Raw genomic sequence first — 19,759 nt, 5'->3', positions numbered from 1 at the left:
AAACCCATCAACTAATGAATTCTCACATTTCATGTGCTGTCCCTTAGATCTCCATTAAGTCTTAATTACCAGATAACAGAAGAAATTTCCTTCACTGATATTCCATATCTTACAAATTCACTCCATTATCTGTCAAGCAGATATTTCTGCTGCTGCCTGCATATTTATTTATTATACAGATATTTTATGGTCACTATTTCTCAGAATTGGTGTTGCAATTTTGCTGATTTTATTATTATTATAATAACGGTGTCTCCATGGAGTCGGGAGACCCCACATTGACACACTAACCATTATTTACACAATACCTATTGTACTTCTCCTTAAATTCATTCACACACGAAGCATTCACAACCACCTCTGGCAATGCATTCCACTCCTTCACAACCCTCCAAGCAAAAAATCTGGTCCTAACACCATTGTTAACAACACTCCTACATAATCTCCAGGGATGGTCCCTCGTTCTCTCCCTTCCTGCACTGCTCTTAAAAATGTCAATCGGTATCAATCCTATAAAATCCCTTTAATCATTTATATGCCTCTATCATATCTCCTCTCCTACTTCTATCTGCTAGTTTTTGGAGCCCATAGATCTTCAATCTATCCTCATAGGGAACATCCCCCAAACCTGCAACAATCTTTGTAACTCGCCTCTGAATCCTCTCCACCATTTCTTCATCACCAAGAAATCCAGGTGACCAGATCTGTGCACAATAGTCCAAATGCAGTCTTATTAATGTCTTATAAAGTGGAACAATAACTTCCTTATCCCTGCTTGTTAGTGTGTTCTTCAACAACCATGTAATTTGATGTGATGTTTTGGAAATTTTTGTAATATGCCCTTTAAACTTAAGTTCTCTGTCCACAATAACTCCCAAGATCCTTGCCTTGTCAACTTCTTGCAGCTTAGTTCCGTTAATATAGTAAACAGTATGTGATCATCCTCCCCAAGTGCATCACCTTACACTTAGCCACATACCGTCAGCCTATTTAAGTCATCCTGCAAGATATCTACATTATCTGAATTGACCATCACTCTTCCTAATTTTGCATCATCAGCAAACAAGTGGATATTTCCTTTGAAAGTATTCCCAATATCATTGATGTACAAATTAAACAATAGAAGACCAAGCACCGAGTCTTGAGGTACACCACTAGTCACTTGCCTTCTCCTGGACTCAGCTCCTCCGTAAACCACTCTTTGGTATATATGCAGCAGCCACCCTCTAATCCAAATCACCAGCTTCAGATCCATAACCATTTGCTCTAATTTATGCAACAGAGTTCCGTGTGGAATCTTGTCAAATGCCTTTGCAAGTCCAGCAATATCACCAAGTAAGGATTTCGTTTATCCAATTCTGCTGTTATTTTATTATAGAAAGTAAGCAATGTCTATTGCTCTTCCTAATTTTGCATCATCAGCAAACAAGTGGATATTTCCTTTCAAAGTATTCCCAATATCACTGATGTACAAATTAAACAATAGAGGATCAAGCACTGAGCCTTGAGGTGCACCACTTGTTTGACATTATAAAAAATTAAATTACAAAGGAGCATATTCTCCAATATATCCGACTTAAACCTGATAATGACTTATTACTATTACATCTCCAAAGATTCACTGAGGGAGAACATTCTACTCTACTTCACACATCATCTCTACTCCTTAATTAATCCACTAATTACACACACAATGCGATGCAACACCCACAACCAATAGTATTTTTTGTCTGTAAATTTGTGTGTATTCTAGCCAATATACAGGATGAGAAACCTGTTTTCTGGGAGAAAAAATCCTGCTACCTCTGTATGAGATTAATTAACTCAATTGAAAAAGCCCATATAAAAATTCCTCTCATCATGATGAAAATTGAACTCATGTCGTTTCCAATCAAAGGGCACAATGTGCTGTCATTCTTCCAACTGTGCTGTGAAGTTACTTAATTGTCCAAAGGGAGTGCCATTTTAGCACAATCAAACTGTTGGAGTAAGAGGGACAACCAATCTCCATCCTTAGCCAATCAGAGATAACTGGTCCAAGACTTTCAATGCTTTTAAATGGTGACAGCTGGTGAAGAGAGCATGGCAAACAATTGTTACCATTTCATAGTCCACTTTGGGACCACGGAATGAGCAAATGCAATATATATTGGCCTGAAACAGTTCAAATTCTACAGTTTATTTTCTTGAGTTGCAGGATTAAAATCCTGAGTTTTGGGGAAAAAACCATATTTACTAACATCAGAGATCAACACACTTGGGAGGATGCCAGAGAAATGTTTAGAAGAAAGTTCCATTATTTCTCGACTATAATCGAACTTAACACCTTCACAGAGAGAGAGAGAGAGATTCTAAGTTCGATAATCAAATGCACCTTCACATGGCTACACAGGCACCACTCTTAAAGAGTAAGAATTCTAAAAATTTCTACTTGCAATCTTGATAAGTTATACAGAACTTTTTCCATCCAATAAATTAAGTCCAACTCATCCAGTATACCTAAATAAGTAAGAACACTGCAATATCTGAATTCTTCCATAGAAAATCAAATATCAGATATAATATTGATTGAAATAAAGGGAGTTTATTACCTTTTTGTTTATCTTTAGAATCCGCTTTGTGGAGGTGCTCGTTTTTCTTTGTACTGCCCTGAATCCTCTTCGTCCCATTTTTCTCATCCTTCTGTGCCACTTTGAGCACTTCTCTCCTTATCTTATGCAATTTCAAGTGGCGTTGAAAGTGGCCCTCAGTGGTATAGCATCGTTGGCATAACTCACACTTATGTTTCTTCAATGGCTGTTGGCAGTTCCGAACTGGTCGTCCACAGTCTTTCTTTTCAGCAACAGAATCAGAAACTAAAATGAAAGAGTGCAGCATGTTTTTAGTAATACGAAAAATTACAGAAAACTAAGTCATAATAAATCTCTTCCCCTATAAATGTTGTCCTTGTCAATAACACAGACAGATATTCTGTATACTACTAATCTAATATGTAAAAAACTGAACTGTGTATTAAGAAGGAAATGGCTTCTTATTGATATTTTTATGGTTCTGTTGATGTTACAGTATTGCAGAATTTTTAGTGAAGTTTACACACTTAGTGATTAAAACAATGTCAGCCAAGAAGATATTTTTAAATTGTTACTAATCTCCTGTTTACTTTTTTTTTTCGGATATCACTTGCTTTTTAGATGAAGTAGGCAAAAGAATCAACAAATATATGGTCAAAACCAGTTGAATAATGTACCCAGTAGCACTGACTACTGCGTTTTACTTCCACTTTCAATTTTGATCCAACTGCGCAGAAATAGTCAGATCTCAAATATACACAAAATTTATATTCCAAATTTGAGTGAGACAATATTACGTTATCTATAGACATATCACTGAGGAATAGGGAAAGAAATAAAATGGTTTTGCTATTATTATTTTCAAAATATGATAGTTCTTTCATTAATTTAGCATTTGATATATGACCAACTGTCTCCAGTTGTACATCACTGTTAAAGGAAAAAAGTGGGCTGATAATATTCAGTTCAGAACCAGAGTTTTGAAAGTTGGATTTAAGACCTCAGGATTATTATAAGAATCATGCCTTACTATAGTACTCAACTTATGAGTCTGTACCATCATTCTTGATATTGATATTTAATTTCTAAAGAAGTGCCTGTGTAGCTCAGAGGAAGTGGTGTTTACACTTCACAGCGCTAAAAAGCCCGAAGAAAGAGTGTAACGAGTTCAATTCTAGTCACCGACTAGAGGAACTTCTAAGCCTTTTTTCAACCAGTTCCTGAGTTATTCAATCTCTGCATGGGCAAGCGAGCTTTATCACCATAAAAACTTGGGTTTTTGTCCCATAAACTCAAAAAAATCGACCATAGAACCCACACTATTTTCAGACATTAAAAATATTGTTAGATACCACGAGATGGCAGCACTTGTTAGCTGTCTGTTCACTGCATGGCACTTAATTAGTGATACCCTTGGGCCATCTATTTCTGATTGGCTACTGGTGGAGATTGAACTGCCAACTCAGTTCAATCTCCAACTCGTCTCCAAAAGTTAGATAGGGCTAAAACGGCCTCGCCTACTCCCCATACGGGAATAAAAAGGCGTTAGCCGATTTTTTTTTTGAACTTCTAAAGATCTCTTTATGAGTATAAAGACACTTCGTAAATGCTAGTTCTCACAGCTGAAATCTTTTATTGAAATGTGAATTCAGTACATGCATCAGTCATTTCAACTCCCTTATCTATTGGTCTATATAAAATATACTTTAACCTAAACCATTTAAAGTACTGTTTAAATAAATAAAAAAAAGTGTTGCTTCTCAGCAGTTTGTTGACAAGCAACACAAATTGTCATTCATTGACAGCTATGATTCTTGTAATTTTTTAATTAGTGCAATCTACAATAGGATTCTGCATTCTTATTCTATGAACCATACGATCTACACACACGTATACATATATACACTTTAGCATCGAGCAAACTGTTAAACTACTTTTAAATTATGCTTCATCTGTCCCCTAATGCAGATTAATGACATATCAGAAATTTGAAGTCGTCTTTGCAATACTAGATGTGGAAAGACAACTTTCTTACCTTTTTTGTCATAAGGAAAGCGACGAAGATTCTTTGCTGCTCTCTTCTTCGTCTTCTTCATATGAGTCTTCATGTGCAATGAAAGGTAGCATGCAGCTGAAAAATCTCGATGGCAAACTTTGCAAGAAAATGCAGCACTCCGTTTCTTATGCAGCGTCAGATGCTTCTTAAGATAATTCTCAGTGGTGTAACGTCTGTGGCACACCTCGCACGGATAGATAGCCCACGGTGTCTGGTAATTGTGAATTGTCCCATAATCCTTCTTTTCCTGACATGAGCGGGTAGCTAAAATGCAAAGAAATAATACATTGTAGTACTAGACAAAAAAAACAAAGAAAATAGATACAAGTAGGAAGTGATCATTGATAATTCATAAAAAAAAAAAGTGTCCAAGTAGCATTCTCTGATAGCATTCATCACAAATGCAATTGAACAGCTATGCTTGGCTAATATAATATAAAAAAAAAAAAAAAAAAACAGACCTTCCAATGCCTTTTATTTCGCAAAGGAAGCTCTTATAGCACTAACGTTTTGAAGAGAACTCAGCAACCAGTTCCTATCCTTCAAGCTTTCACTGATAGCAAATAGAAAGTATGAACGAATCAAGGCTTTTCAGGAGACAGCATACATCAAATAACTGCTGCTATCATACGACTCTAAAAAACCCTACCACTCATGTATTGTCTGTAATAGCAAGAGTTCGAACAGTCAATCTTTGAGTGGAGGCTAAAACCCAAGTATTTATCTTACCTGCATGTGCCAAACTAATTCAGGAACTGGCCAAAGAAACAGCTACAAATAGTTCATCTAGGGTGACTACAATTCAAGTCATGATTCTTTGAGCAGCATATTTGTAATACTACTACAGAAGCAAACGTCATTTCCATGGCTCAAGCTAATGTATCGTTTTTTTTTTATTTTGCTTGATTCTGACATTAAAAAAGAAGGGAAGTATTAAAAATGAGAGGAAATCATACTGCAACACGTATTAGAATGGCTTGTCAATTTTAGTGACTCATCCTCATCACAATAAAATCTGTTCTTATACATTTCTTATTTATATTTTTATACATTTACGCAAATGCATAAGATTCATGTCCTATGCATAGAGAAGCAAAAATGAAGATTCCATTCTAATGCATCGATATTTTAAGAATATAATTGATAAAAATAATAATAAACAAAATCAATCTCACATTCGTTTACTGTACAAATTTTAACTTTAGTTTCCTTACAATAAAAAAAAAATAATAATAAAAAGATATTAACACAATTTAAATGAAGTACATCTTCTTTGAGTATAAACACAACTCATACGTTACTGAAGACCAAGTTTATTAATCAGAAATGATCATCTCAAAGACACTCAGCCTCTTGTGAATTACAGGCTCAAGTTCTCCTAAATATTCATTAAATAAATGTCATCAAACCAGTTATCTTAAAAGAATGTGGCATTCTTTTAGCCTTACTATTCAATTCCACTGCCGTTTATCTTGCATTTTCCATATTTGTCCATATTCAATATATTCCACAGAAAGGGATAAATCTTTATCTTCTTACTGCTCTACCTTCAGTTCTTTACGTAATGAATGAAATTCATTAAAACAGTTTTTATACCACCTCCACTACTGCCAATGAACTATAGAATCTTCTTGCATATATCCCCCACCCTTTAGTTAAATGCCAAGAAAAATTTCAGAGAAACTCATTGTTAGAAAAGTACATCTTTCCCACTCTTGATGTAGACAGCACTAGTCAGTAAACATAAGATATTACATCTATCATCTGCTAAGCATTCAATAAATTAGGTTTTTTCTATTGATCAAGATATTGCTCTCCACAAATGATAAATCCTTCCGAAATACTGTTCTCTCATTTGGAGTGATTTCTAAAAATCATCAATTTACTACAGAAGAAACCAGATGCTAATTAATTAATAACCCATCTTTATATATATTTTAAGCTACAAGTTCAGCAATTCCTAGCTAAAATTAATAGTATGACATTAAACATTATTATTGCTTAGATTGATGGAAAAAAGGATGTTTCTTACCTCTTTGTTTATCCTTAGAATCCTCTTTACTGTGCTCATTTTCATTTGTGTCATTCGTTTTTTCCTCCTCTGCTATCTTGCATATGTCTCTGTTTATCTTATGCAATTTAAGGTGTTGTTTGAGATAGGTTTCGGTAGTATAGCGACGATAGCACACCTCACACTGATGTTTCGCCGATTTCTTTTGGCGGTTGTGAACCGGCCCATAGTATTTCTTTCCAGGAACAAACTCAGGCACTAAAATGAAAGGAAGGAGTAGTACATCCCAGTCATATCATATCATACAGATATGATAACAGGAATAACAATGAAAATTAATAAATGTAAATCATCTCATCTGGTCCGAGATTTTTTATCAAAAGATCTCAGTTTTACACCATAATGAAATACTATAGTATTTTATATTCCTAATTTAGTGGTGATAAATACATCCCCTGAAGCCTTATATTCCCCAAAAGGAATAAGTAGCATTCTTTTAGCCCTATTTTTTTGGAAGTGAGTCCCCATTTTTTACCACCACAGAGTTGTGAGCACTGCTATGGCAGTAAGAGGCAAATGTTCCTACCTCTCCGTAATATTTATTTGTATGCACATAAGTCTTCAGACTCCTTGGAGGTGTCAGGAATAATAATGTGGCCAGTTAGGCCAGAAAAGGCTTAGAAAAATTTCCAGTTACTAACAAGAAATCGAATCTGTAAGGTATTCCCTTCAATGTTGGTTTAAATAAATGGAAATAAAAACAAAGGTTTTATGCATTCTAATATTACTTCATATAAAACATTTAAATCATACAATTTTTAAGTTATTTCACGGTACAGGTCTGTGTGACCGTGTGGCAACTTCTATGATGACGTTAGATTTGTTGAAGAAAGGCCATAATATATTTGGTTCTAGTTACCAACTAGATAAGCATTTCTAGATTTTTTTTGTTGTTGTTAACAGATGAAAATTATGGCTTTTAATCAACACATCCAAGTATATACAACTGAATACTAGTTATGAATTGAAATGCACTCAGCTCTGGTAGTGGGGAGAGGGCAAACCGGTGCCGACCAAAAAAATTAAACAGCTAAAAGAGTGTTGTCACCCACCATCATAGGGACTAAAAGCATATTTTATTATTTCACCAGCATTTTAATATGCAACTTAATAAAAAAATAAATAATATACAAAAAAAAAAAATCTCTTGAAACCAACTTTCATCCCAAATAAAATGTCCTCTCTTCCTCACCCAACTAATCTGATTTCTAGTATTCTCTGAACATAACTTATAACGGAAACAATATTAGATGAAAAATTGGAAATGATAAGTGACTTACCTTTCTGTTTGTCATAAGAATCTTCTTCACTGTGCTCTTGTTCTTTTGGACCTTTCACCTCCTCTGTTGGCTCATCCACTTTTACCTCCTTATCGTGGGCCTTCATGTGCATATTAAGGTAATGCACAGCCGTAAAGTCTCGATGGCAAACTTTACAAGAAATCACAGCATTCCTTTTCTTATGCAGGGTCAGGTGCTTCTTAAGGTAACTTTCGGAGGTGTAGCGTCGATGACACACCTCACATGGATAGATTGCCCACGGTGTCTGATAATTTTGAATTGGTCCATAGTCTTTCTTTTCATGACTAAGGCGGCTACCTAAAATGCATACAACTGAATGTAAGAAGAAATAGTACCTCACATTTATAGACAAAAAAAAAACAAAAAGACGACGCAGTAAAAAGAGATTGGCATGAAAATACTAATACTTCACAACAATTTTTATGCATTTCAATCAATAATTGTTGTTAGTTCTGAGCAGGAGAATCGTGTTTTTAATTGAATATTATCAGTTTTGCCACTTTTTTTTAACAAAATTATTCTGTAAGGACAAAGCTTGCTAAATTTGAAACGTTAAATCCAATTAATGAAACAACTACAGAATTCTGAAAATAACCAGTTATTCTTCAAGTTGGCCTATTTCATTAAAAAGAAAAAGTGACAAAGCTATTGAATGCTTACATCCATAAGGCTACTTTAGAAGTAGTAACAAATCAAATATGATATGGCAAGGGAAAGCTTTAAGTTTCCAATTAAAGAGGCAAGTCTCCTTCCAGCTACAGAACAGTAATGAATCCGAGTTAAGCAAAATGGTTATTCCTCCTTTTGTTGAGAATTCCATCTCTGCAATTCTCAACAAGGGACATGAAGCCAATTATGTTGCCAGACTTTATTAAGGGCTACATAAAGGATCGTATTTATGCGTAACTTCTAGCAAGTATGCTTAATGAACTGAAGAAATGAATTGGAAACCCATTGCATCAATGAATGTGGATACGTTTATGAAAAGTGATTACAGAGAGGGTATTTCCTGTTACTAGAGGTACATATATGGAATTATTGTAAACTTACAACACTTGCAATAAAAACTAGATATTTATCCTTGCGAAACAGTGTTTGATCTTCTTAAAGTAGCATTACATATGTGAGTGAGCCTGTCATCGGTATCAAGTCTCTCTAAAAGATAGTTGTACGGATGAAATATCATCAATTAATTTATGCTTTGCATCCATGTCATTTCAACAGTTTATTTTAATAAACTGTTGAAATGACATGGATGTTTAATAAACAAAGTGCCTATTGAAATATTATTTCAATAGGCACTTTGCATCCATATAATTACTGACATGTAAACACATCAAGATCAGTGTGTCTGTTAAGACTGCCTCTTTGCATATAAAGAAATTGCCAAAAAGGGTAATTAATAAACTGCATAATAAAGTCACACAAATTAACATACCACAATGTCAACTTTTCTGAACATCTCTACAGTGCATGCTTTAATTTGAAAAGACCTGGGTTTGAATTTTGTCTAGAATGCAAAAAAAAAAAAAAACCCTTTACAATGACTTTTCAAATGAGGTGATTTAGCCACTTTCTAACAGGCATAACTTGGAGGATTTTTTCCAACAGCAGAACTGGCCATTGAAACATGCAGTTTAACAGATATAACATACTATCTTTACTAATTACCTACTCAACTCATAATTCTAACCAAACAAACTCAGAAATAAAATTGATTATTAAACTCAGAGTCAGTTAACTGGACTAAATTTTAATTTACCAAGTAGAGAAGCAGTCACATGAATTTAGTATCAAATTATGTATGTATAACAATTAGGTGTAGAACTGTTTAAATAAGAGACAGTTGAAATAAACAACTATAAAATCTAACACCTTTTACTCCCTATAGGCAATAGACAAGGCTGCCTATCTAACTTTTAGAGACTGAAGGGGGACATTTCACTCTCCATTGGTTGTCAATCAGAGATAGCTCACCCAAGACTATCACTAATTATACACAACACCGATGAAGAGAGGCAAATAAGTACCACCTTCTTGTGGTCGCTAACCCTAATGCAGTATATTAATGTCTGAAATAGGGTTGGTTCTATGATCATTTTTCTTGAGTTTACGGGACAAAAAACCCAAGTTTCCAGGACGTCGATACCAGAGATTGACTTCCTCAGGAACCAGTCGAAGAAAGGTTTAGGAAAAAAAAGTTCCTGTAGTCAGCAACTAGAAATTAACATAGAGTCCTTTTTGGGCAGCCTAGCGCTATGGGTGCAAATGCCACTTCCACTGGGCTACATAGGCCTGCTAGGAATGGCTATTGAAGTAATGTTGAGTGCATACTAATATTAACTTTTATTATTATTATTATTATTATTATTTCATTCCTATGAAAATTGCAATCAATATACCTACATACTATAAATAAACAATAGTTTATTTATAGTATGTCAATATGCATAAAAACTGCTCCACCAATTTTTACAAATAATTAAAAATATTCATATGCAGATTACTGACATATCAGGAATTGTTATCAGTGCAATATTAGATATGAGAGAAGGTAAATTGCTTACTTCTGCGCTTATCCTTTGAATCCTGTTCACTGCAGACCTCTGGCTTTGTGCTATTCTCCACTTGTTTTGTATTTTCGATTTCAGGCAGATCAGGTGATATTTCTATTGGCTCATTCATGAGCACAAATCCAGGGCTAATTCCAGAGAGGTCCGATTCAACCTGTTCATTCAGCAGAACCCAGAGCATATGCTCAGTACCATCTGTATAAGAAGAGAAAAATTAACACCTAATTCAACTCCCATCTGCAAGTAACATTTTAGGCAACCATTACTATATAATAGCTTTGTAGCCTACTAATACTATACTGATACCTCTTGTAGAAATGGTGTTGGCCTCCATATAATAGACTGCTTGAAGAAAATCATTACAGATTGAATTCTAATCACTCACTAGAGGAGCATCTACTGTTCTACATCTGGCTCATAAGTTATTTTTTGGTACAAGCAATTTGGATTTTTTCTGATGGCGATTCGGGCTTTTAATCGTGCAGCTCAGGGACAATCTATGGATTGTCCCCGAGCTGCATGAATGAATTTACTCTTTTACACCGGTTAGAATTTCGGACCATGAAATGGCAACACTTGTGTGCCATAATTTCTCCCCTGAAATTCTTGGTTCATAGCTTTGAACTCGCTATCAGTGATGGCTGAAGGGTAGTCTGGCTACCTACTTCTTGTAGAAAGGCTTATACGCTGGTTAGACATGAAAACTAAGTACTTAAGGAATTGACAGCGTACACTAGAAATATAAATTAAATCAACTTTAATATATACTTTCCAATATTTCAGCAACGTCACGTTGCCATCATCATGGGAACTTAAGCTAAAGACTACATGAGCAAGTACTATATAACACCCAAAGCTGTTATGTAGTACTTGCGTGCAGGTGTCTTTATCTTAAGTTCCCATAAAGATGGCAACGTGACGTTGCCGAAATATTGGAAAGTATATATTAAAGTTGATTTAATTTATATTTCTAGTGTACGCTGTCAATTCCTTAAGTATTTAGTTAACCTGGCCACCTACAGATTTAAAATCTTAGTTAGGCCTAAAGCAGGGATCGGCAACCTGCGGCTCCAGAGCCACATACGGCTCTTTGAATGAATAATTGTAGCTCTTTTTATTAAATGATCTATCTAAACATAGAAGTAAAAAGAATTTTTTTGTAGGTCAAATGACCCCTAACCATATGTCGATACTCAAAAAACATCAGTTTACATAGGGAGCAATCAGCCAGGCAGAGCACAATGCAAGCGCTACAAATTAAATGAATCTGTAGCGAATGGCGATCGCTACGGTAGCGCTACAATCGAGCAGTTGGCTCGGACATATTTGTGACGTCACGCTGGATTGGACATGTAGCACTATGGTAGCGCTTGCCTGCCTGAACACGCCCATTGTCTTCACATATAGTGCAGGTGTGTCTGTAAATCTGCTCACTTTGTTAAAATAAGGGTTTGTAGTGGACGTTGCAGTGCTTTCATTTACTGGTGATTGTGTTAGGTAATGTGAATATTGTAACATTAAATTAAATATTAACAAAAAAAAAAATTTTTATAGTATTTAAAATGTCAGCAAAGAAGAGAAAAATAGAACAAGAAAATCGGGAGTTTAAAAGTGAATGGACCGAAACCTATGCATTTGTATCAAATACAGCAGGATTTCCAACGTGTTTAATATGCCATTTAAAGCTTTCAAACAATAAAAAAATCAAATATACAAAGATATATATCAAATAATACAAAGCTTTTACTCTTACAGAATACAGAGACAAATGTAAGAAAGCTAAACAGTGTGTAAAACTAGCTAAACAAAAGTCATGGGAGGACTTTGGCAAGAATATAGAAAATAAATATCAAGAAGGTGGCAAAATATTCTGGAGGTTGTTGAAGAAGCTTAGGAATGGAGGAAAGAGTGCTTAAAAGGAATTAGAGATGATAAAGGTGAAATGAAAACAGGAGAAAAAGATATCCTTGAAGTATGGAGTAATTACTTTGAAAAACTGCTAAATGAAACAAGCAGTGATGACAGCACAGTGATAAAAAAACACTGACCAGGCATGCAGTCAGGAATACATATCCATACTTGAAGTAGAAAAAGCCATCAAAGGCTTGAAATGTGGAAAGGCAGCAGGAGTAGATGATATTCGACCAGAAATGCTGAAGTATGGTGGTATAAGAGTCTTACAGTGGCTGCACTGCATAGTTCAGAAAGCCTGGACAGAGGGACGAATTCCCGATGATTGGAGTAGAGCTCTCATAGTACCCATATATAAAAAGGGAAATAAAACTGAATGTGAGAATTACAGAGGTATTTCCCTACTGAGTGTTCCTGGCAAGATCTATGCAAGTATACTTGAGAAACGGTTGAGAAGAATTGTGGAAGAAAAGCTTGGTGAAGAACAAGCTGGATTCAGGCCAAATAGAGGCTGTCAGGATCAGATCTTCACTTTACGACAAATAGTCGAGAAAGCATGGGAATATAACAAAGATCTGTATTTAAGTTTTGTCGATTTGGAAAAGGCATATGACAAGGTGCCAAGAGAGAAGCTATTCAATACGATGCAGTTATATGGTGTCAATGGGGCATTATATCAAACAATACTTAGTCTTTATTTGAGTTGTGAGTCTGCAGTTAGAATTGAAGGAAGTACAGGAAGATGGTTTAATGTTAAATCTGGTGTGAGACAGGGATGTACGTTATCCCCTCTGTTATTCATTATCTATATGGATCACATTATGAAGGAATGTGGTATTAAACCTGATATCAAAATTGGAGATGTTAATGTCAGCTCTTTGCTTTATGCGGATGATGTTATACTTCTAAATAAATCCGCTACAAGTCTGCAAGATTCTCTGACTAAATTGAATAGCTGTTGTAATAGATATGGTATGAAGGTCAGCAATAAAAAGACAAAGACAATGAAAATAGGCAGAATCATTGAAAATGTCAACTGTGTTGTGAATGGAAAACCTGTGGAACAAGTAAAACATTTCAGCTACTTAGGCACAATTTTTACTGAAGATGGTAAACTAAATATAGAAATAGACAACAGAATCAGCAAAGCTGGTATCGTGGGAAGTCAATTGAATAAATTCATATGGAATAAGAAAGAAATTAGTCGGAACACTAAATTAGCTGTATACAAGACTGTGTTCAAACCAATTTTAACTCATGGATCTGAGAGCTGGGTCAGAAGTAAAACACTTGACCAAAGACTAGAGACCGCAGATATGAGAGTCCTGAGAAAGATTAGAGGCGTGAACAGATGGCATCAATGGCAATATCATATTAAAAATGAGGATATTAGGAAAGAACTTGACATTGTCAGCATCCAGGAATGCGTTAGCAGAGCTAATCTCAGATGGTATGGTCACTTAAATAGAATGGGAGAGGAAAGATTAGCAAAACAAGTGTTCTCTGCCAGGTTGGCAGGAAAACGACCCAGAGGAAGACCAAGATATAGGTGGATTGATACGGTACAAAGTGCCTTAGACGATAGAAATATAAGATCTGATAATGTTGGAGTCTTGACAAGTAACAGACTGATTTGGAGGAAAATTGTAGATAGGAAGTTAGTAATGATGTAATTTTTTCATGTAGTACTGTCATATCCTGTACACCCCTTGAGGGTACATGGCAGGAATTTGATGATGATGATGAATATACAAAGACATTTTTTAAATAAACACGATACATTTGACAAAATATATCCACGGGGAGATGAAAGAAAAAAGGCAGTAGAAGAGTTGCAATGCAAAGTAAACCTAACTAAATGTTCATTTTCCAAATGGATAAAAGAATCCATTTATTCCATTGACTTTCTACCATACCAGTTTTGTTGATTCTGTTGTCTATTTACATATTTAAATTACCATCTTCACTAAAAATAGTGCCTATGTAGTTGAAAGATTTTACTTGTTCTATAGGTTCTCCATTCACAATGCACTTGACATTTTCAATGCTTCTGCCTATTTTCATTGTCTTTGTCTTTTTATTGCTGACCTTCATATCATATCTATTACAACAGTTATTCAATTTAGTGAAGGAATCTTGCAGACTTGTAGCAGATTTATTTAGAAGTCATCTGCATAAAGTAAAGAGGCAAGATCTCCAATTTTGATATCAGTTTTAATACCACTTTCCTTCATAACATGATCCATATAGATAATGAATAACAGAGGGGATAAAGTACATCCTTGTCTGACACCATATTTAACATTAAACCACCTTCCTGTACGTCCTTCAATTCTAACTGCTGATTTACAACTCAAATAAAGACTAAGCATTGCTTGAGATAATGCCCCACTGACATCATATAACCGTAGCATTTCAAATAGCTTCTCTCTTGGCACCTTGTCATATGCCTTTTCCAAGTCGACAAAACTTAAATACAGATCTTTGTTATTATGATTATCATTATTATTCAGGCCTCCATGGAGTCAAAGGACTCATCGTGGGAGGTCCTTCCTTAGAACATAAAGTCTGTCAAGACTCATCGAGGGGAGCCCCCCCCCCCCCTAAGAAACACAAAGTCTTTACACTCCTTACTCCTTAACTCCTTACACCAAACCTAAAACCAAACTCCTTACACTCATTGACCGTTCTCGCTCTCACCACTCCATCAGGCAATGCATTCCCCGGTTCAACCACCCTCCATGCAAAGAAACCACTCCTCACCCTCTTGCTCACAGTTTCCTTTCGTAACTTCCAGGGATGGCCTCTTGTCATCACTCCTTCCCGCTGTTCAACCAAGCGAAAGAACTCCCCAGTGTCAATCCTGTAACCACCTCTCAACAATTTAAAAGTCGCAATCATATCACCTCTCCTTCTATCCACCAAACTCTGCAGTCCACATTCCCTCAGCCGATCCTCATAACCAAAATTGTACAGTCCTGAAACCATCTCTGTCATTCGTCTTTGTAACCTTTCCACAGTTAATTTATCCCCTTCAAATCCTGGGGACCAAATCTGAGAACGATAGTCTAGGTGTAGTCTGATCAGAGACTTATACAACGGAATGATAACCCTTTTATCTCTGCAGGTCAGTGTCCTTCTCATCATTGCAGCAATCCTTTGTGCTACCTTCACCATCTTTGCAATATGTCCCCTAAATTTCAGGTTTCAATCAATCATCAACCCCAGATCTCGTCTCCCCTACTTCCTCCAGTATAACTCCTTCCATAGAGTATGCAGCATCCCATCGATGTTTCCCAAACCTCAAGACCTTACATTTTGCTGCATTAAACTGACACCCCATTCATTTGCTCATCTATCTAGCTTATTCAAATCCTCTTGCAGGGCTACCACATCTGCACTATTACTAATAATCCTTCCCAGCTTCACATCATCTGCAAACAACTGAATATTCCCCTGTAATCCACTGGCAATGTCATTGATATAAAAGTTAAACAATAGGTCCTAGTACAGAGCCCTGTGGAACCCCACTTGTAACCCTCTGCCTCCTTGAAACTGCTCCACAATACACAACAACTCTCTGATACCTATCAGACAGCCAATCCTGAATCCAGTTGACCAATCTGACATCCAGACCCATGTTCTGCAACTTAAATATCAGCTTATCATGTGGTACCCAGTCAAATGCCTTCGCTAAGTCTAAGAAAATTGCAGTATATGCCTTTCCTTCATCTAATGCTCTTGTAACTTTATCATAAAAGACTAGCATATTGCTAAAACAAGCACGCCCCTTCACAAATCCATGTCGACTCTCACAGATAACATTACCCTCATCTGCACAATGCTGTATAAGGTCCTTCACTACTTTCTCCAAGATCTTACTAATTATTGATGACACAGAAACTGGCCTATAATTAGACACTTCCAGTCTGCTACCGTCCTTATGCAATGGCACTATCTTACCTTCCTTCCATTCCATGGGCACCTTTCCCACAGCCAGACTTTCATTGAAAAGCCAGGTTAAAGGCACTGTCAGTTCCCTAGCACATTCTCTCAAAACTCGTGGTGAAATACCATTCTCAACTATCTGCCGTAATGCGAAAATCTTATCCTGACAGCCTCTATTTGGCCTGAATCCAAAAGAAAAGCTTGCTCTTCACCAAGCTTTTCTTCCACAATTCTTCTCTACCGTTTCTGAAGAATACTTGTGTAAATCTTACCAGGAACACTCAGTAATGAAATACCTCTGTAATTTCACATTCAGTTTTATTTCCCTCTTTATATATGGGTACTATGAGAGCTCTACTCCAATTATCTGGAATTTGTCCCTCTGTCCAAGCTTTCTGAATTATGCAGTACAGACACTGTAACACTTTTATACCTCCAAACTTGCATTTCTGGTTGAATATCATCTACTCCTGCTGCCTTTCCACATTTCAAGCCTTTGATGGCTTTTTCTACATCAAGTATGGATATGTATTCCTGACTGCATGCCTGGTCAATTTCTTTTTTTTTTTTTTTTTTTTTTTTTTACCAGTGTGCTGCCATTACTGCTTGTTTCATTTAGCAATCTTTCAAAGTAATTAATCCATATTAGAGGATATCTTTTTCTCCAGTTTTCATGTCACCTTTACCATCTGTAATTCCCATTACAGCACTCTTTCCTCCATTTTGGGGTTTTGTCAACAACCTCCAGAATACCTTACCACCTTCTTAATATTTATTTTCTATGTTCTTATGAAAGTCCTCTGATGACTCTTTTGTGAAGATATAATAACTGTTTAACTTAAAAAAAAAAAAAAAGAGTTAAACAGTTGTTCTATCTTCAATTTTTGAAAAATACACTGATATAAAATCAGAAAATTTGCTGGTGCTGCTTGGAAATAAAATAAATAATAATAAAAAATTATTATAACAAATAATAAATTAATTAATAATATATGAAACAAAAACTAAACATTTCCAAATTACATATTTAAACTAATATATAATAATTATTCTCCTAATATTCATGCAACACTATGATAGTACTATATAAGTATATTTACATTAATTTGGAGGCAAACTGTTGACAGAACACTAGTGTTATCTGTCAAAAATCCATTATCATCAGATCTTGGTCTATATTTTGGTCTTTTGCTTTAGGGCACTGTTAACTGCATCGTGGTCTTCCCTTGTGTCTCGGCATCAAACACTTATGTTTTTAACTGTTCTGCTTCCATTCTGTTTAAATGATCATTACAATCTTTTTTGTTGTTTTTTTCTAGTACATTTCTATAGAACCACAGGCACAGATAAGTTTCATTATCAATTCCCCATTTTGAAATCTGCTTGCGTATCTCTGCTCAAAACTGCCAGCTAATCAAGCTTGTTTTCGTGTTGAATGCTATATCTACCTCCTTCCAAATATGACATCTTATTTAATAGAATGTCTTCTACTTTGGTTTTCTCATCTTGGTAATGCCTATTATGTTGATGTGATATGTCTAGTTCTTCTACAATTTCCACTAATTATATAAATCACATCACATAATCATTAAGGAACTCCTTACTTCAATAAAAGTGAAACTGATGAAATAGCTAAACAAAATCAAATATCGAAGACGAACGTGTTACTATTTTAGATACAGTCTCAACAGATGTCAGTACAAGTATTACACATTGTCATTTTAATTTGCCTACATTGCACTTCTATAATAAAGTATAAAATAACCATCTGCCAAATCACATATATAAACCCACCCAGTATCAATAAGTATAGATAAAGCAGTCAAAACTATTCAAATAAATTCCCACCTCTCTCCCATTAATTATCCACATCAACATTTGACCTCCACGGAGTCAGAGACTCATCGTGGGATGAAGTTAGCTAGGGAAAAAAGTAAGCTTCTTACCTCTTTGTTTATCATCGGAATCCCCTTCACTATGCTGCTTTTGCTTTGTGCCATCAGCCAGTTGTTTTGGCTCTTCTATTTCCAATAGATGTGGTAATAATTCTGTATTCTCATTCAGTCTTATAAAAGAGAAGAGGTTGGCCTGGGACTCTTCATTAATTGTAACCCAGCCAACAGGTTCAGAGCCTGTTAGGGAAAAGATCAATTAATTTATTCTGATAAGTTTATTTGCAGCATTGTCAATTATAAAATTAGGAGAATTTGCAGGCCTAATAATTGTTTTTATGTGCAGTTCATGCATGTTGGGATAAAACTAAAACACTAAATAGAAAATGGAGTTGAAAATATGACTGAATGCAGAAAATATGAAAGATCGTAAAACATTATGTGATACAATTTGACATTCAGACTTTTAGTATAGAAGGTCCATTATAGCAATTCGGATCGGCAAAAATGTACGGTTTTGTCACTTTGTATAAACATTCACATATGAAAATGTTTCAACACAAATCTAGAATTAACAAAAAAAAAATTAATATAGCTAATATCAACCAATGGCCAACGAGATCAGGCTTGTGTGATTTTATAGGCTGAATATAGTTTTCATGTTCATGGATTTGCTTCTGAGCTGAAAAGCAAGTTTGACTTAATGTAACATAACATGAATGTAACATAAGTGGCAGTCAGTTGAAAGCTTTTCATGCATTTGGAAGCACTTTACTTAAGAAATCGAGATTTCATGTATTTCCAGATTGATTCAGAGGATAATGAGTGAACCAGTCTATTTTTTGGGTTACTTTGAATTGTAGCTATCATTTTATTTGGTTGCTATATGATGGCAGAAAGACTGGCCGCATGAAAAGCAAACATCTCTAGATAAGAAATGAATTTAACTTGCCAGTCTCTAAAGCAGCATTTTCAAATTATGTAAAAAATAATAAAATAAATAACCTTACCCAACCACAGTGCTAAATGTGCAATATTTTAATATTATTTCACAGGTGAGTCAAATTTAGAAAAATAGTAACATGACAATTTTGTTATAATGTTTTGAAGAAATGCCCCACAAAAGGAAAGTTTTAGAAGACCAGACATTGAGAGTCCTTGATAGTAGGATCTTTCTCACTTAATTTTGGGAAAATTTTTTGGAAAAAGATGGAAACAAAAATCTACAGATGCATATAGCAAAAGAACATGGGTTCACATTAAACGGTAGCAAATAGAGGAACATTAGAGAATCCTTGCATTAATTTGAATAACCAGGAAAGACCTTGTATTGTGGTTAAGTTGTTGGAGAAACTTGTGAAAACTAGGATCCAGAGTTGGGTTGATAACAATGGTATTATCTTTGATGGACAGCATGGATTTGCTAAAGGGAGGTCA

General features: G+C 35.3%; 1 protein-coding gene across 1 annotated transcript in view; it reads right to left on the bottom strand.

The window, feature by feature from the left end:
- The window catches only part of LOC150109539 (uncharacterized), a 51,736-nt gene that overhangs the window by 1,898 nt on the left and 30,079 nt on the right, over window positions 1-19,759 (bottom strand). The window contains exons 9-14 of the mRNA XM_090408884.1: window positions 18,377-18,562; window positions 10,566-10,766; window positions 7,978-8,295; window positions 6,659-6,895; window positions 4,606-4,890; window positions 2,592-2,855 (exon numbers count right to left, since the gene is read on the bottom strand). Coding sequence (XP_090265010.1) covers window positions 2,592-2,855; window positions 4,606-4,890; window positions 6,659-6,895; window positions 7,978-8,295; window positions 10,566-10,766; window positions 18,377-18,562 — 1,491 coding nt within the window. The remainder of the gene's footprint in view (window positions 1-2,591; window positions 2,856-4,605; window positions 4,891-6,658; window positions 6,896-7,977; window positions 8,296-10,565; window positions 10,767-18,376; window positions 18,563-19,759) is intronic.

This window comes from Typopeltis vanoorti, chromosome 2 (assembly GCF_054136105.1).
Source record: "Typopeltis vanoorti isolate ZY-2024b chromosome 2, IOZ_Tvanoo_1.0, whole genome shotgun sequence".
Classification (NCBI taxonomy): domain Eukaryota; kingdom Metazoa; phylum Arthropoda; class Arachnida; order Uropygi; family Thelyphonidae; genus Typopeltis; species Typopeltis vanoorti.
This window is presented reverse-complemented; position numbering and strand designations above follow the sequence as displayed.